Below are 17,043 nucleotides of genomic sequence, written 5' to 3' on the forward strand. Positions count from 1 at the left end.
CTTTGGAGGGAGATTTGCCTTGTGCTGGGGACGTGTGCTGTGTGGGTTGTGTTGGCAGGGAGAGCTGACTGACTTAAGGATTGTCGCCATCTCTCCCCAACCTGCTAAGGCAGCTGTTCTGTGGGCCTGAATGTGCACTAGGTAGGCACGTGCTGGAAATTTGAAATAACCTGTTATCTTGAATATCTACAGTTAATCTATATTTATAGTTAATCATTTGAACCTTTGTTTACCTGCAGGTTTGGCCTGAAGTAACAGATCCTGAAAAGTTTGTGTATGAGGATGTTGCTATAGCTACTTATCTACTGGTAGGTGGTGTTTAAAACTAATTAAAAGTTTACTCTGAAAGCATATATTATTCCAAAATAATAACTTTCCTAAAATTCAGCTATAAAGAATAGATTTTTCTGAATGTGAATGTTTGACACTTTGAATTGGATATACAAGATACATTTTCAGCACAATTCTGTTAATAATTTCAGTTAGGAGATTATGTATTTGTGTACTAGGAGTGGCCTCTGTGTCTGCAGATACTTGTATATCTCTAAAGCCCCCCCCCCTCGAGTGGCAGGGTAGAACTCAGGAAAGCTGCTCAGGAGGGGGGGGCAAAGCCTCAACCCCAGTTCTCAGCCCCTCCCTCCACAGAGGTACCCCTGGGAGAGGGAAGCTGGGCTGGTACCCCAGGAGCCAGCCCTGATGTGGAATCTCCCGGGTCTCTGTGAATCCAGCTCGCCCTTTGATCATTTCCCATTACTCGTTCCGTGCTGGTGGTTATTTGGGGTTTCTGAATGGCGATCCTGTCTTGCTAGATCCTTTGGGAAGACGAGAGAGCTCGGAGGGGCCTGGCCGAGAGGCAGTCTTTTGTGGACCTCGGCTGTGGAAATGGACTCCTAGTTCATATTTTAAGTAACGAGGGGGTAAGTCGGTTGTACAGGATTGATCAAACCCCTTTTGGGATGCCAGGTTTTATCCTTGGCAATTTAGTTTCTTCCTTGGTATGTTGTTGTGGTTCTGTATTATTGTTTCCTTTTATTATACTGCGGTTACATTTTACCCTTTTTAGTGTAGAAGGCTGTTCAGTACTGTTGGAGTGAGTTGAGTGGCCATATACATTTTCTAAATAAATAAACAAGCCCCAATAAGTAAGTAAGCATTTACTGCTTACTCAGCATGCCTCGATTCAGCATTGGGTCTCCCAAGTAGAAACTTTTTTTTATTATGAAGGGATAAAGTAAGAATCTTAACTACAGATACATAAATTACAACACTCCAACCACATTGTAGCCACCGCAGCTTCTTAACTGATTGACCTGCAAGCGTAACATTTTGAAACTCCAGGCCCAAACATTCTGGTTTTCATTCTCCTCTTTTCCTTTGAACTGAGCGCCTGGGGACTAACTTGTTGTGTTCGATTTGGGGCCCCGTCTGTCCGTCTGGGGAGCCGACGATCCCCAGGCCGCCTCCTGTTCCCCGAAGGGCTTGTTTGTTTTTAAACAGTTGTCAGAAGAAAAGAGAGGAATGTTTGCTTGTTATGATCAAGGCCGCTTCGCTAACGACGCTTCCTGTGTGAATTCTTCCAGCATTCGGGAAAAGGAATCGATGTCAGGAGAAGGAAAATATGGGACACGTACGGCCCACAGACCCACCTGGAGGTAGGGCGGAGATGTGGGTTCCTTTCACCCAGGGCTTCTGCTCCGATGGGCTCCTCTGCCGCCACGCTCTGCAAAATGACCTTAAGCTGAAGTACAGGTAGTCCTCGACTGAACGACGGTTCGGTTAGTGACTGTTCGGAGTTACAACGGCAGTGAAAAAAGTGACGTATGAACATTTTTCACGCTTACGACCACTGCAGCTTCCCCGTGGCCACGTGATCCAAATTCAGATGTTTGGGCAACTGGGTCGTGTTTACGACGGTCGCAGCGTCCTCTGGGTTCACGTGGTCCCCTTTTGTGACCTCCTGAGAAGCAGAGTCAACGGGGAAGCCGGTTCACGTAGCAGCCGTGTTACTAGCCTAACAACGGGTGATCCACTCAGCCACAAAAAGTTTGGGCTCAATTGAGGTCATAAGTTGAGGACTACCTGTACTGATAGATTTCAGTGGAAAAATACTGGCAACCCTTTCCATATTTTATTAAGTTGTTTTCTTCCTCTTTATTTTAGGAAAGTGCCATTAACCCAAACAACCTTTATCCAGATGTTGACTGGCTAATTGGGAACCACTCTGACGAGCTGACGCCCTGGATACCCGTAATGGCAGCCAGGTACCAGCCGGGGGGCCTCTGAAAGCGGAGCGATCCGGGCCCTTCCGCAGCCGTTCTGCTTGGGAACGGCCGCCTTGCCCCAAGCAGTTCGAAGCGGGACACGTATAAACACCACTGGCGTTAAAAACGGATGTCTTTAAGTTACGCCAAGGAACGTGTTTTGTATCTGAAGGAATGTCTGTAGTGAAAGTGATACTAAGAATCTCGGGAAATACTGAAAGAGGAAGTGAGTTATGAATAAAAGAAGGAGCTTAAGAAAGTTTTGATTTGGTGGAATAGAAATTGGAGGCCAGTCAGCATCTGAGCTCCTGCAGAGAGTGGGTAGGAAACAGACTGGCCAAAATTCTACATTAGTTGTGACCAACCTCCAGAAAGTGGAAATGGGTGAAGGCTGCATGAATACTAAACTACTTCTAAAGCAAAGTTTCCCAAATTTTCTCAGTTCGTAGCATTCTTAAGTGCCTCCGATTTTTTCACAGGGTCCGTAGCGGTTCCCAAAGGGTGCATAGCAACCAGCGCAGTAGCAGTGCCGCTTATTAAGTCAGAGGTCCCCAACCTTTCTGGCTTTGTGCACCAGCAGGGGAGGGGTAAGGGGATGGGTCCGCGTGAATGGCAGGCAAGCACGTGTGCCGGCGCAGTTCCGTTTGCACGAGTGGCGGGCATGCACGCTTGCCACTCGTGCAAATGGAGCTGCGCGCGCACACCCACCCGTAAAGTACCCAGAGGATGTGGCTCACAGTATTTAGCGGTCGTAGTGAGCGTTTGGAAGCCTTAGCTAGGCTTATCCAACTGCAGACGTCCATTTTGAGCAGACAAGTTAATCCGGTATTTAGAAAGCTGTGGGACATTGTTCACCCCGTAAAGTAGGAGGTAATTGGCTCCTTCTCCCAGAGTCTCCCTCCCTCCCTCGGCTTCTGATAGCTCGATGGGCACACGTCATCCTGAGTCCCGGGAGGCTTTTGGGAGGCCGTGGTTTGGAGGCTTTGTGAGCAGCGCCTGACTCGGCCTTGTGCCCCTGCTTGCAGGTCGTCGTATTCTTGTCGCTATTTTCTGCTGCCCTGCTGCTTTTTTGACTTCTATGGGAAATACAACCGGAGGCGGAGTCAGAAGAGCCAGTACAGGGAATATCTTGATTTCGTGACGGAAGTCGGGGCCGTATGCGGCTTTAAAGTAGAGGAAGATTGCCTCAGAATTCCTTCCACAAAAAGGGTAACTTCTGGTTTCGTGGCTCTTTCTAGATTTTAGCAACCTTATGGTTATTGAGCCTCGGCTGCGTGAGGGGAGCCGTTGGCGGCCCTGATAGGCCTTGCACGTAGATCCCAGAAGATCCCCTTATTAGGCTCTTAACCACAGGAATCCTCTTTGTTTTAGGTCTGTCTGATCGGGGCCTCCAGAACCTGCCCGGCGGCAGAAGCCCCTGCGCTCGCGGAGGAGAGAAGGGGCTACATCAGGAGGCGCCAGCCCCGCCACCTGAGCCGGGCATCGGACCAAGGCTTTCCCTCGCACCCCCGGGAGGAGGGTCTCTTGGCCGCAGCGGAGGCCACCGGTCAGCGGCTGTGCGAAGAGGCCCCCCGGGAGAGAGAGGGCAGGACCGCCTTACCCTCTGGGTTTCTGCCTCGGGGCAAGGAGCAGGTCAGGAACTGCACCACCCTCCCGCGTGCCTTCGTGGACCGGGTGGCCTTGCAGGTAGCCCACCTGCTGCTGAGGGAGACGGAAGGGAGCCTCGGCGGACCCTCCAGCCCCTGGAACGGAGGAGGTGAGCCCCGGCTCTGAGATCGGCACCTGAAGGGTTAGGCTCCGGAGGGCGATTTGAACGAGCAGGTCAAATTCACCACACTCTTAATTAGCGACAGACATCCAGAGTTTTTCAGCAATTCTTCAGTGGCGGAAGAGTTTATATAGAACAGTGGTGGCGAACCTATGGCACGCGTGCCAGAGGCGGCACTCAGAGCCCTCTCTGTGGGCACTCGTGCCATGCCCCGGAGATGGTGAGCAACTGGCCCCCACCACCCTGGCCCCGCCCACCCAGTCTGCCATGACCACCGCGCGGCCACGCCCGCCCGGCACTTGGTGATAAATAAGTGGGTTTTGGGTTGCAGTTTGGGCACTGGGTCTCTAAAAGGTTCGCCATCACTGATATAGAACTTCTTACAAGTAACAAAAGAAATCTGTGTCGATGCTTGACATCATAAAAAGATTAAGGGTAATATCAGTCTGGAGGCTCACAAAGCACAGCGTGGGATATAATCTTGAAAAGGGGGAAAAAGTGACCTTTTTGGTACAGCCTTTTTTTAAAAAAAAAATAAAAACCTTTGGGGAAAGGAAGGGGGGTATAATAGGGAGGGAGGGAGGGGTGAACAATCCAGAGGACGTGAATTTCCAGAAGCCCCCAGAGAATTAACAAGTTTTTTTTACAAACCTTGTTTTCTGCAGAGAGTCTTCCCTTGAGTGAAATTGCGGGACATTTAGACAAGGACACATTGAAAACTCTGAAGAAGGAATATGGAGGCCTACAGACCTTGCTCAGAAATAATTATCAGGTATTTAAAGGTAAGAAGTTAGTTCCGTCACTGTCCCTTTCTGGGCTGAGTTTTGGAGGCTTTCAGTGTGAGCCGTAGATTAGAGCCTCTCTTCTTCCTTTGGGCATCTACTTGGGGTGTGATTATCCTGGGAAGATCTCTAGATGTTTCCTCCAGGTCAAGGGCGGTGGGTGTCTAGAAGGAAGGCCCCTCCTCCGTTGTGGGATTTGCTCCCCAGGTGATCTCCCCCTGGCACCCCCATGGAAGCTTCTTTGTTGCGTCGGGTTAAGATTTCTTACTTGGCCAGTCAACCCGTCATTTTTACAGATAGTTTCTGGTGTCAAGTGTCTGCCTTGGGATTTATAACGTTATTTTAATGCAATTTATTGGTTGTATCGTTTACTCTCTTGTTTTTGTTTTTAATGTTGTAAGTAATATCTTCTCAAAGAATGTTTGTTATTAGCAACAGTAATCACCACACCATAAGTTTCGAAATTCAGAGAAAATTTTATCTGCAACTTTATTATTTTTAATATCAGCAAACTAGTTCTGTGTATCACTAGTTCTCAAATTTTAGGATCTCCTAAAATGATAAATGAATTATGTAAGTCCCTATAATCTCATTGATGTGTTGGTTGGGCAATAGGTCTCTAAATACTACTTTTAAGTTTTAATCTGTACATCACTTGGATTCTCAAGCTGCCAAAATAAGGGGGAATTCCTGGACAGGCTGTTTTGATCTACTAACATTGATGGATGGGATGAGAGCAAAAGTTTCCTCCCTTCCAGCTGTCAGCTGCATGGATATTAACAAACCTTTATTTATTGTAAGATTTATACTCCACCATTTGTTTCTAAAAGCCCCCAAGGGATCTTGTGATAGTTCAGGTACAAAATGTAAAATATGACTGCTAAGTCACTGCAATTAAATTAATGTTAATATCAACACAAGAGGAACGTGAAAAGAGACACATTTTTGCCCTTTCTCTCATTGCTGGGAAGGTAGGGCTCTTTGAGGGACCAGGGGTGGGAGAAGGGGGGGAGATGGATGAACTTGCTCTGAGATGGATGAACTTGCTCTGCAGGTAGTCCTTGACCTGCATCCGAATTAAGTCGTTGAGTGAAGCATTTGTTCAGCATGGTTCCCACACACGACTGCCTTCGTTCAACTCACGCAATCCCGGCCCTCCCAGTCTTGCAATTGTTATTCCCCAAAGCTGACAAACACTCCAGCACTTGAGTTAGGTTTCAGATCCATGGGAAAATTGGATTTCTGTGGGAGAAAGGATCCTGCGCATGCCTACTTCAGTAAGATTGGGGGAGGGGCACGTGTGGTTTATCTTTTGGCCTGTCTAATTGGCCTGTCTTTACGATTCCTCCCCTCAGTCCAACATGGGAAAGTTCGCATCCGCGACTGGAGAGAAGAGGAGAGGCCCAGGAAGCAGACGAGAGCCCGTCTCCCTTCTGAAGCTACAAAAACTCGGCTGTGCTGGTTTGACCAGCATCACCCTCAAGGCTGCCCTCTGCCCTCGGCCTCCTGTTCTTATGCCCATGGAGCCACCGAGCTGAACCAAAGACGAATCACGCCGGGCAATAAAGAGCTGCTACTTCAACTTTGCTAAATAAAAAGTCACAAGCAGTTTCATGTGAGCATGGCAGCTTCTATGTTTTATTCTGTTCCTAGGACAAAAGGAACAGCACAACAAACATCTTGGCCAGTATTTGGGGTTGCTTATTTGAGTTATCTTCTTAATAATGGATATTCATTGTGCATTAAAGTGTATAGTGTATAGATTCCCCCTTTTACTAAAAAGTTCATTTCTCAGAACATCTTTGGACCGAGTCAGTCCGTGGAGCTAAATTGTGAGTCCTGGAGGGCATTCTTTTGTTGCAGATGTTTCACGACCCAAACTAGATGGGTGCACCGATGATGTCACCTAGTTTGCATCATGAAACGTCTGCAGGAAAACCACCAAGCTCAGAGAGCACCAAGGAGCCTCATGGTAGACTGTGTCTGGACTGTGACTTTTCTGATCAGTTTGGGCCATATAGTAAGTTGGTTAGTTAGTTTATTGCTATAACCACAGGTCCTAACACACAATGTATCACAGAATACAGTAAAATAACAGTAGAACAGTAAGATTATGAAATAAAGTAACGCAAAGAATGTGAGGTGTAAGAAGTTAAAATGAGATAAAGCCAGAGCTACAACTGAGAATTGAAAGTAAGATCTAACCAGAAGATTCCCAGATCATCCTTGGAAGAGGGACCCCTGGGAGGAGAGGGGAGCCATATTTGTCTATCGAAAGCCAAAAATTGGGAGGAGCCTGATAGCATTTTTTCCAACTAACAAATTTTATTAAAGGGAGCCACCTCAACTCAGCCAAACTTGTTATATTGAAAAAGATGCTGCCTGGCTAAATTTGACCTGGGGAAGGGAAAAGGGGCTCAGCCGAAAAGAGGATTGGGGTATTTATCCCAGAAGGCTGAAGCCTTTAGAATCTAAAAATAAACAGACACATAACTAAGTTAAGGGATTAGTGTGACTGGATGAATGCCAGTTCCTCAGACAGGGAGACCAGTTAAGCGCAGCACCAATAAAGGAGAATATTTGTGGCTCAGGGTTGACACGAGGGGTCAGTCTTGGTGCCCTCTGAGCTGGGTGGGCTCCTTGCAGACCTTTCGTGAAGCCAACCGAGGACAGCCTCCCAAGAGACCACCGACCCCGACGGGGCGGGCTGCAGGGGTATCAAACGGACCCCCACCCCACGCCCCGGAATTTATGGTGTCGCCCAGTTTAGGTAACGAGAGGAAGATGGCCGCCTTGCTTCCCCCCAGCCGTCCCCCAGGTGGGCCCCGGGGCAGAAGGAGGCGACGGGGTGGGGGTGGGGGTCGGGCCGGACCCACAGTAGCGGCCAAGCCGCCCAAGACCGGGAAGAAGCGCCTCAGAGGCGCCATCTTGCCCCGGCATCGGAACCGGAAACCAGCTTCCCTCTGCTTCCGGTTCCTGCGCGCCTCCAGAAAGACGGCACCCGAAGCCGCCGAATCTCCGTGCTGCCTCCCAGAGCGTCCGCTCCTGACCCCTGGTGGCGGCCGCCGGGAACTAGCAAGGCTGAGCGTGGCTCCGCTGGATCCTGGATGTCTGGTTTGTAGCTTGGGTTGCTCTTCATGGAAATGGTCGCTCCAGCCATGCTCTTATATTGCTTGCTGAAGCCACGTTACCTGTAATAACGTATGTAAGTGTGTGTGTGTAAAGGGACATTTGGATTGGCAAAGGCTGTGACCTGCATGTATTTGCATAGTGAACTCGTCTACTTGAATATGGAGCCCAGCCACAGGACGTTTCATTGATCCCCAGAGCCACGGTTCTGTGGGTCCCTTCCAACTTTATCATTATTATTATTATTATTATTATTATTATTATTATTACTTGCTCTTCGTACATTTACTGAATTTCAATCTCAACTACTGTTGGTGTAGAATCCTCACAAAGTAGGTAAATAGGCTTCTTTTATGCCTAGCATTGTAGACATAAAATTTATTTTTTCAGTTAAAAGAGAGGGTTGTTAAATTGTTCATGGGCATGTTAAAAAAAGAAAAAAAGCTGTAAATGAAACTATTCACACACACAAAGCTTTAAAGAATTCTATGCCAGGTTCACGATCATTCTCAGTGGAAAGAAACCACACTAATGAAATTAAACTTTTGGAAACTGAGCCTTATTAGGAATTTAATAAATAAATGAAAGGCTACTCGCACAAATGAATGAATGATGAAGGACCAGGAGTGAGATTTATGAAGCTGTGGCTTTGAGCTGAGCTTCTGGGGGTTCTTTAGAGTCTACGGAGGTTGCCAGGCTGCCAGAAACGCTAAATATCTTATTTATTTATAGACATATTCTGGCTGGCTCAGCATTTCTTAAAATGAAGCTGATGGCTTTCTCCCTCCTCTGCTGCAGGCAACAAGCCTGCCAAGGTCCTAAATCATTTTTATCTGGAAATAGGCGGAACTTGGCTGTTTGGGAAGGGACGAGTTTCAAGGTGCTTTAGCTCTGCTAACCCTCCAGCCACGCAGGAGGGATCAAGATGGCACAATGGACGCCTTGCCCCCCCTTCTAAATGTGCAACTTCTCTACAGAGCACAACAAGGCTTACTTCAAAGGAGGGACACTCCCTCTTAAGGCCTTGAGCATCAGGAGAGCCTCCTGGCATCCTTACATGGATCTGAGAAGCGTCTCTGCTCAGTCCGTTTCTATCAGGAGAAGCACCGAGTATCAATAAAGGAGAATATTTGTAGCCCAGGGTTGAACTGAGGGGGTCCCGCGTCCTCTCTGAGCTCGGCTGTTTTCTTGCAGACGTTTCACCACCCAAACTAGGCCGCATCATCGGTGCCGGTGAGGGCCTCACCCAGTTTGGGCAATGAAACACCTGCAAGAAAACAGCCGAGCTCAGAGAGGACCCGGGACCCCCTCAGTGCAACATGTTTATGTCGTAGTACAGATAGTCCTTGACTTACGACGACAATTATGACCAGAATTTCCATTGCTAAGCAAGGCAGTTTTTAAATGAATCGCATCTGTTTTTATGATCTTTTTTGCAACGTTTGTTAATCACTACAGTGAAGTGAATCACGGGGAACTTGAGGAATTTGTGGGGGGAAACTGTGGGGAGATGATTAACTTTCCTGAATTTGAATGACTTTTGCATATAAGAAAAACTTCCTTGGATTCTTTAAAGTTTATCAATGACACATTGCATTTGATTGATCTAGGAGCTCACTAATTACCATGACAATTTTTCCAATTTTCTGAAACAGAAAGTGATGAACAGACATTCTGATAACAATCAATTTGAAATATAATTTGTTGGTGAAATGAACCATATAAAGAAAACGCCACTGGCAGTTGGGTTCAAACGAGGCGAGCTTAATGAGGCCCACTTTGCCTGCACTGCTCATCACTCTCAGCCACAGCTAGATGAAAATGTTATAAATTTAAACCAAAACATCCAGGCGAAGCATTTATAGTGTCTTCAGAACAGTTTCCATCCATTGCTTCTTGTCTTGCCTTCTGGTGCATTGGAGAATAGGTTGACACCCCCCCCCCCTCTTCTCTGTGGCAGCCCCTCAAATACTGGAATACTGGTATCATGTACCTCCTTTTCTGTAGACTGGCCATTCCCAAATCCTGCAATTGTTCTTCATATATTTTTGTCTCCGGATCTTTAAGATGTTGAGACTCTAGAAAGAGTGCAGAGAAGAGCAACAAAGAGGATCAGGGGACTTGGGGCTAAAACATACAAGGAATTGTTGTTGGAACTGGGTATGTCTAGTTTAACGAAGAGAAGGACGAGGGGTGACCTGATAGCAAATGTTCCAGTATCTCAGGGGCTGCCCCAAAGAAGAGGGAGTCAAACTATTTTCCAAAGCACCTGAAGGCAGGACAAGAAGCAAGGGATGGAAACTAATCAAGGAGAGAAGCAACCTAGAACTAAGGAGAAACTTCCTGACAGTGAGAACAATTAATCAGTGGAACTATTTGCCTCCAGAAGTTGTGAGTGCTCCATCAATCTTTAAGGATAAATTGGACAACCATTTGACTGCTTGAGAAGGGCTGGGTTGCAGTTTGGGCACTCGGTCTCTAAAAGGTTCGCCATCACTGTCATATAGGATGAGCTGGACAAGATCTTAGAGCTTTGCCTTTGGGGCTTGGTGGCCTGGCCTGGCGAGGGGGTGGAGGGGAACTGGGCTGCAGGCAGGCTGGCGCACGGACCCGTGTAACTAACCCCTTGCTTCGGGGTGGGGTCAGGGCCACTGAGTGGAGCTGAGCAGTTGCTGTCCGGCTGCCCTCCCTGACGCCTGTGCAGAGTTCACAGCAGACATTTCCTCTTTGCGCCCTGGTAGAGAAAGGTCTGTCTCTGCCTGGGATTGAACTCTCAACCTTCTGAGTGGGAGGCGAGCGTCTTCCCCTCTAGGCCATCGTGCTACTCAGGTGAGAAATGAGCCACTAATAACCAGAGCATCCAAGGTAGTCTTGGGAGAGGGAATCCGGAGTACGCAGTGGCTGTTGGGGGAAACCCTGGCTTCCCGTATACATATGCTCTGAACAGATTTGCTATAACAATTTCATATTGTTACTTCTAATTAGCAATTTAAATAATGAAGGTTGAGACAAATTAATAACATATAAGAAGTAATGAGGTCCCTGCGTTAGTTTCAGCTTCTTAGCTAATAAAACACTTTCTAGATTTGGGAAAGTAATTAGATTCACTAATCTCAAGAGACATAGGACTAAATCTTAATTTCCGAGCCATAAATAGGTTGAAATGATGTCTTGGGGAGCTGGCTTTGTAATTGTGACAACAGCATGAATAAACAGCTCTGCTTCGCTTCGCTCTGTGCCCAAACCATCAAAGGCAGACGAGCACAGATCATCATTATTAGTAGCTATTCCAGGAAAAGCTGTTATCACCTTTCCTAAAATACCAAAACGTAAGTTACGAGCATTATGCCCAAATCTCCTTAATTTAAATTTTATGGTGCTTCTAATACGGAAATATATGTGAAATATATTGCGCTGGTCTGCATCCTTAGATTGCACTTTGCAAAGGTCAACGAAGTGCGACAGCTGATGGCAATAAATAAAGCTCAGTGGGATAGACTGAGCAGAATTACTAAAGCAGCCCTGAGGGATGGACAGTTCTGCAGCTGGGGTCCACCTGGGGTCTACTACAGAGTGGGGAGATTAGTAGGGGAAGCAGTGGTTAGATCCAGGAGAACATTAGAGGCCAATTCCCGGAGAACAAGAGATACTCAGAATATAGGATCATAGAATGGGAAGGGATCCTGGAGGTCTTCTAGCCCAACCCCTGCTCAAGGCAGGACACCTTATACCATCCTGTCCTTTGTTTTCAAAAACCTCCAATGATGGAGCAGCCACAACTCCAGGAGGCAAGCGATTCCATTGATTAATTGTTCTCACTGTCAGGAAATTATTCCTTCCTTCTAGCTTGGATCTCTCCTTTATAAGTTTCCAGCTGTTACTTCTCGTCCTGCCCTCTGATGCTTTAGAGAATACGTCAATCTCTTCTTCTCTCTGACAGCCCCTCCACTACTGGAGGAGTGCTATCATGTCCTCCCAAATCCTCCTCTTCCTTAGTCTAGCCCAGGGGTAGGCAACCTTGGCTCTTTTATGACTCGTGGACTTCAACTCCCAGGATTCCTGAACCGGCATGGCTCAGCTTGGAAACCTCTCCCTTTCCCTTCAGCATGGCTGGCTCAGGAATTGTGGGAGTTGAAATCTACGAGTCATAAAAGAGCCAAGGTTGCCTACCCCTGGTCTAGACTCTAGGTATACCTAGTTCCCTCAGGCTTTCCTCGCAGGATTGAGCCTCCAGACCCCTGATCATCTTTGTGGCTCTTCTCTGCACCACTTTTCTAGAGTCTCAGAAACTTTTTTTTTTAATCATGGTGATTAGAACTGGACTCAGTATTCCAAGTACAACATTTGTGGGTTGCAAATACGGGGATATTTCCATGCAGAAGAAACCATGTGAACTTTATCAAAAGAAATTAAGAACCATCCTCAATAGCGTTAGGAGCTCTTCTTCGGTGACAAGGAATTGCGGGGATCGGGGTCCCCTGGAAGCATCCATGGCATCTGCCACTTCATCAGAGTAGTAAGTAAGACGTGTTTACAGCATTATACATGTAACAGATGCATATTGCAGGTATGACGCCTGTAAAAAAATGGTTTAAGGTTTCAATTGCTTGATTTCAGACAGAATCTGGACATTTCGCTTTTTCCGCTGGATGCCTCTGGAAATATACCTCATTTGAGCCAGTCCCCGAGCAGATTTTTCACTTTGCAAGTAACACCTGATAAATGAAAACATAGCCCCACATTTTGTTTCCTGTGAAGATCTGATTAATTTTCTAAGGCCGTCCAACATGTGCTGTAATTTTTCACTGTTTGTTTGAAGAAAAATTTAAAGCAAAAGAAAAAAATAAAGCTTTCTGTAGTGTATTTACAAAGAATATTGTAATGTTGCAGAAGCCGGACAAATTGAAGCAGACGGGGTTCTCGCTCACTGCATTTTTCAAAACTAATTCATGGTATCCAGAGGGATCCCAGCCATGTTGTAAATTAGCAGCTGACTCCATCTGGGGTCATTTTAAATGGCTCCGTGGCAGCTGTTAGCACATGCCAAGTTATTAATGTGTAGTCATTCATCATAGCTCTTAGGTGACTCTTGCAATGCTCCAGAAAGTAAAAAACACCAGTCCCCGAAGAAAAAAACTAACAGAAGAAGGAAGGAAGGAAGGAAGGAAGGAAGAGGGGAGGAGGAAGGAAAGGAAGGGAGGGAGGGAGGGAAGGGAAGGGCTAAAGGGATTGGCCTTAGTCCATCCAGACGCCCATTGTTCGATGGGAATTGATCAATTTTTAATCTTTATTCTGTCCACATTATACCATACTTTTTGTTTTTTTATAGACACACTGGTTATGCTACACGTATATCGGAGATTCTATCCAACTGTGCACAGTAATCTAAATTGAAAAAGCAAATGCAAACATGACAGATTTGGGTATCCAATGCCGGGCAAAGCAACTCAAATGACGTTTAACCAAATTATTTCCCCAAAGGCGCTTTTTCAAAAAGGCCACTAGACTTCCTTTGTTTTCCTTTCAAGACGTTTTGCTTCTCATCCAAGAAGCTTCTTCGGTTCTTCTTCATTGGGAACTGAAGAAGCTTCTTGGATAAGAAGAAAAACATCTTCAAAGGAAAACAAAGGAAGTCCAGTGGCCTTTTGAAAAAAGCGCCTTTGGGTCAACCGTGACCCGGATGACTGAGAAGCTCCATAGGTGACCAAATTATTTGCAGATTTTCTTCGTTGTCCCTCTGTTGAAGGGGAACCGGCTGAAACCCCAACGGAAAGGGGTCGTCACCACTTCCCCACTGCAAATGGGGGCAGAGCTGCTGTATCAAGATGCAACTTTCTCCTTGAACCGTTCTCCCCCCCCCACCCCCTTTGTGGATGAAGGATCCAGGGATCTTGGCAGGTGGCTGCCCCGTGGGCTGATTAGCCTGCCTTCCACGATGAAGGAAGAGGAGAATTATCTCAGCTCCTCGCTTTCAGATATTTCCTGATTAGGGTCTACTAAGCTCAAGTTCCAAAACCGCATTGTATTCCCAAATGTGTTTTTAAGTTATACTCTGCTGCATGGTATTTTATTTTAATTATTGCTTCCAGTAATTGTTTCCTCACAATTTATTTTGGAAATATTTCAAAAGAATGTCCATCTGTAGCTAAACTATACACGGAGAGGGCAAATCTAAAATGTGCAGACACCAGGGAATCCTTGAAGCACAATTTTCCAATAGTAATTTCTGGCTAGAGACGAAATAAATGGAAGAGCTGTATCTGCTGAAACAAAGGTGAGCAAATAATTTTCAAGATGTAACATTTTGTGCCTTTACCTCCTTAAGACCTCAAACACACACACACACACACAGAAATACAAGCACACACACAAATCCGAAGCAGAACATCCAGATTCAGTCACAGTTTTGTTCCATACAGTATCAACCTTGTGAACTCTCAAGCTTCCTCTTTCCGCTACGTATTCAAGACGGACAGTGATTAATATTTATATGTATTTATGCAGGGCTTTTTTTCAGCCGGAACGCGGCGGAACCGCGTTCCGGCACCTTTTTCCGGGCCGGCCGCACCGGAAATAGCCCCTCCCAAATTTTACTTGCATTCCTGTTCTCTAAAGGGGCGGTCCTAGGGTTTGATGAGGGCGTGGCCAGGTTTGAGTTCCGCCACCTTTTCTCCGAGAAAAAAAGCCCTGTATTTATGTGTATGGGTGTAGGTATATACATACTGTATATATGTATATAGCATGTTTATATGTGTGTTATGTATGTGTGCACTTTTGAGACCAGGGAACAGAATTCCATTTTTAATGTGTGCCAGTGTGCCCACAGTAAAAAATGACAATAAAGGTTACCTTAAACACACAAACAAAAGGAGGGCTGTTTGTGGAACTTTTGGATTTGGCTTTATTAGCAACAAAGCTCCTGTTTGCAAGGAAGATGTCAGCCTTGGAAGCTGATAGATTCCCCATCAAAGCTATGAAAAGCCTTTGCTTGAGTCTTTCCTGCGCTTCTGTAGGAAAACACACAACTCCAAAATTTAAGACTCCTTCCCCAGCCCCACTAAATAAAGCTATTATCCTTTCCAGAATTTGAGGAAACCTGAGTATGAGCCAGAAAAATGTAGGGACTTTAGCCACATATATCCATTTAAAGCACATCCGGGGGGGGAGGGGCTAAGAGGTTGCTCTGCAGTGCATCAGTGCGGTGCTCCTAAAAAACAGGCTGTAGGAGAAGGCCAGGCAAAGCCTGAGGGTGGAGTCAAGAAAGGAATCAGCTTTGCGTCGTTATGTTCCCATAAACGTTCGAAGTCCAGCCTCTCTTGAATCCTATTGACTCTTATCTAGTGCCAGTTTAGTGCTGACCGTTAGTTGACTAGATTCTTGGGCATGAGCAATAAATCAGATTATCTGGAATTTAACAAGTTTGATACCCAAGTTCTGTGGTTCTTACTGACATTAATTAATACACAATGGGGATTAATAGCATTTTGCATTTGATAATGCGGGATTCTGGAATGATAGGGTAGCAAAATCTTGATGTTAGCAGGACTTCACTTGAGTCGGCCAGAACAGTCGGAAGCCCCCTCCCCCCCCCCCCCCCGTTCAGCCTCTGATATCTTAACTTTGGTCTGAGGGCGAGAGAGGGGCTGGCAAGCTGGTTCGAAGAGAAGAGACCGAACTTCGTTTCCTGCACTGAACTCTGGGTACCCCAGGGGAGGCTGCATATTTTTTGCCACTAGTTAACAGTCACACACAAGCTTATTCTTTTATCTGGTTGTATGTTGCTTTATTAATACATCTCTTATCAAGGTGAATAATGATACTCTGGGGACGGAGTGTCTGGGTGCATTTGTGTTCACTAAAGGCTAACGACTTTCTCTTTCCGCAGCAAACGGGTTTTTCCTCATTAAAGCCAGAAAATTGTATTTTGAATTGTATCTGGCAGGCAATGTTCCTTAAAATTAAGCACGAATAGCTCTCCATTCAAGGTCGGTCGTACGGAAGAGGTCTGGGCGGACACTAGATGGCGGTGGGACCTTGCACAACACAACATTCCCGCAGCATGGTAAGCAACACACTGAAGAAATGCAGGTCTGGGACAGAACACTGCCAGAGACCCCTTCAGAGTTTAGGAAGGACCCCCTCCCCCCTTTTGACCCTTTCATTTATCAAGCTGTTTTCTCCTCGCTTTACAGCTGTATCTTATTTTAGTCTTATTTAAAAATGCGATTAAATACAGTTTTACGTTGGGTCCCAAAAAGTGGGATTCAATCTGTTCTAGCAGTTCTAGTTATTTGGGACTCCGCAGCAGACGCCTGTCTGTCAAGCCCAGTTATGGCAATTCCTGGAGGCAAACGGGATCTTGGCTGCCTGTGTCCCTGGCCTGAGGATCTACCCACGGGGGGAGGGGGGGACGGGAAGCTCTCTGGGTGGAAATGCTGCAGCCCCCCCAGTCTCTTTGGGAAAGCCTTCAGATGTGAGACTAAGCAACCGTGGTCTGAAGGGGCCTCATTTAAGAAGAGTTCATGCATTTGATTCCAATTCTCTGCTGTCCTAAGCAGGTATAGGAAAATGTAATTCGGGAGCTCCAAAGCTTACAAGCCGCCGAGGAAAGCCAAGGGAAATCATCAAAACAATTAAAAAACGAAAATTAGAATATTTCGGACATGGGATGCGACACCCAGAAAAATACGGCATACTCCATTTAATCCTCCAGGGAAAGATGGAAGGCAATCGAGGTCCAGGCAGAAGAAGAACATCGTGGCTTCAAAATCTAAGGGACTGGTTTGGACAAAATTCAGCAGCACTTTTTTGTGCGACTGCTGATAAAAACAGGATCGCCAACTTGATCGCCAACATCTGATAATGGATATGGCACAAGAAGAAGAAGAAGAAGAAGAAGAAGAGGAAGAAGAAGAAGAAGAAGAAGAAGAAGAGGAAGAAGAAGAAGAAGAAGAAGAAGAAGAAGAAGAAGAAGAAGAAGAAGAAGAAGAAGAAGAAGAAGAAGAAGAAGAAGAAGAAGAAGAAGAAGAAGAAGAAGAAGAAGAAGAAGAAGAAGAAGAAGAAGAAGAAGAAGAAGAAGAAGAAGAAGAAGAAGAAGAAGAAG

The 17,043-nt window shown here is 46.1% G+C and overlaps 1 protein-coding gene across 1 annotated transcript; it reads left to right on the top strand.

Annotated features, from left to right (window-relative positions):
• Positions 1–239: 239 nt before the first annotated feature.
• TRMT44 (tRNA methyltransferase 44 homolog) lies at positions 240–6,568 on the top strand (the record flags this gene model as incomplete). The annotated part of the gene is made up of 8 exons (XM_015825411.1): positions 240–308; positions 810–917; positions 1,581–1,652; positions 2,161–2,261; positions 3,287–3,470; positions 3,633–4,017; positions 4,695–4,811; positions 6,167–6,568. Coding segments are annotated over 8 exons (1,272 nt in total), but the record flags the coding sequence as incomplete, so codon positions are not given.
• Positions 6,569–17,043: the final 10,475 nt, after the last annotated feature.

The sequence above is a fragment of the Protobothrops mucrosquamatus genome, unplaced genomic scaffold (assembly GCF_001527695.2).
Source record: "Protobothrops mucrosquamatus isolate PMUCROS unplaced genomic scaffold, P.Mucros_1.0 scaffold2625, whole genome shotgun sequence".
NCBI classification, from domain to species: Eukaryota; Metazoa; Chordata; class Lepidosauria; order Squamata; family Viperidae; genus Protobothrops; species Protobothrops mucrosquamatus.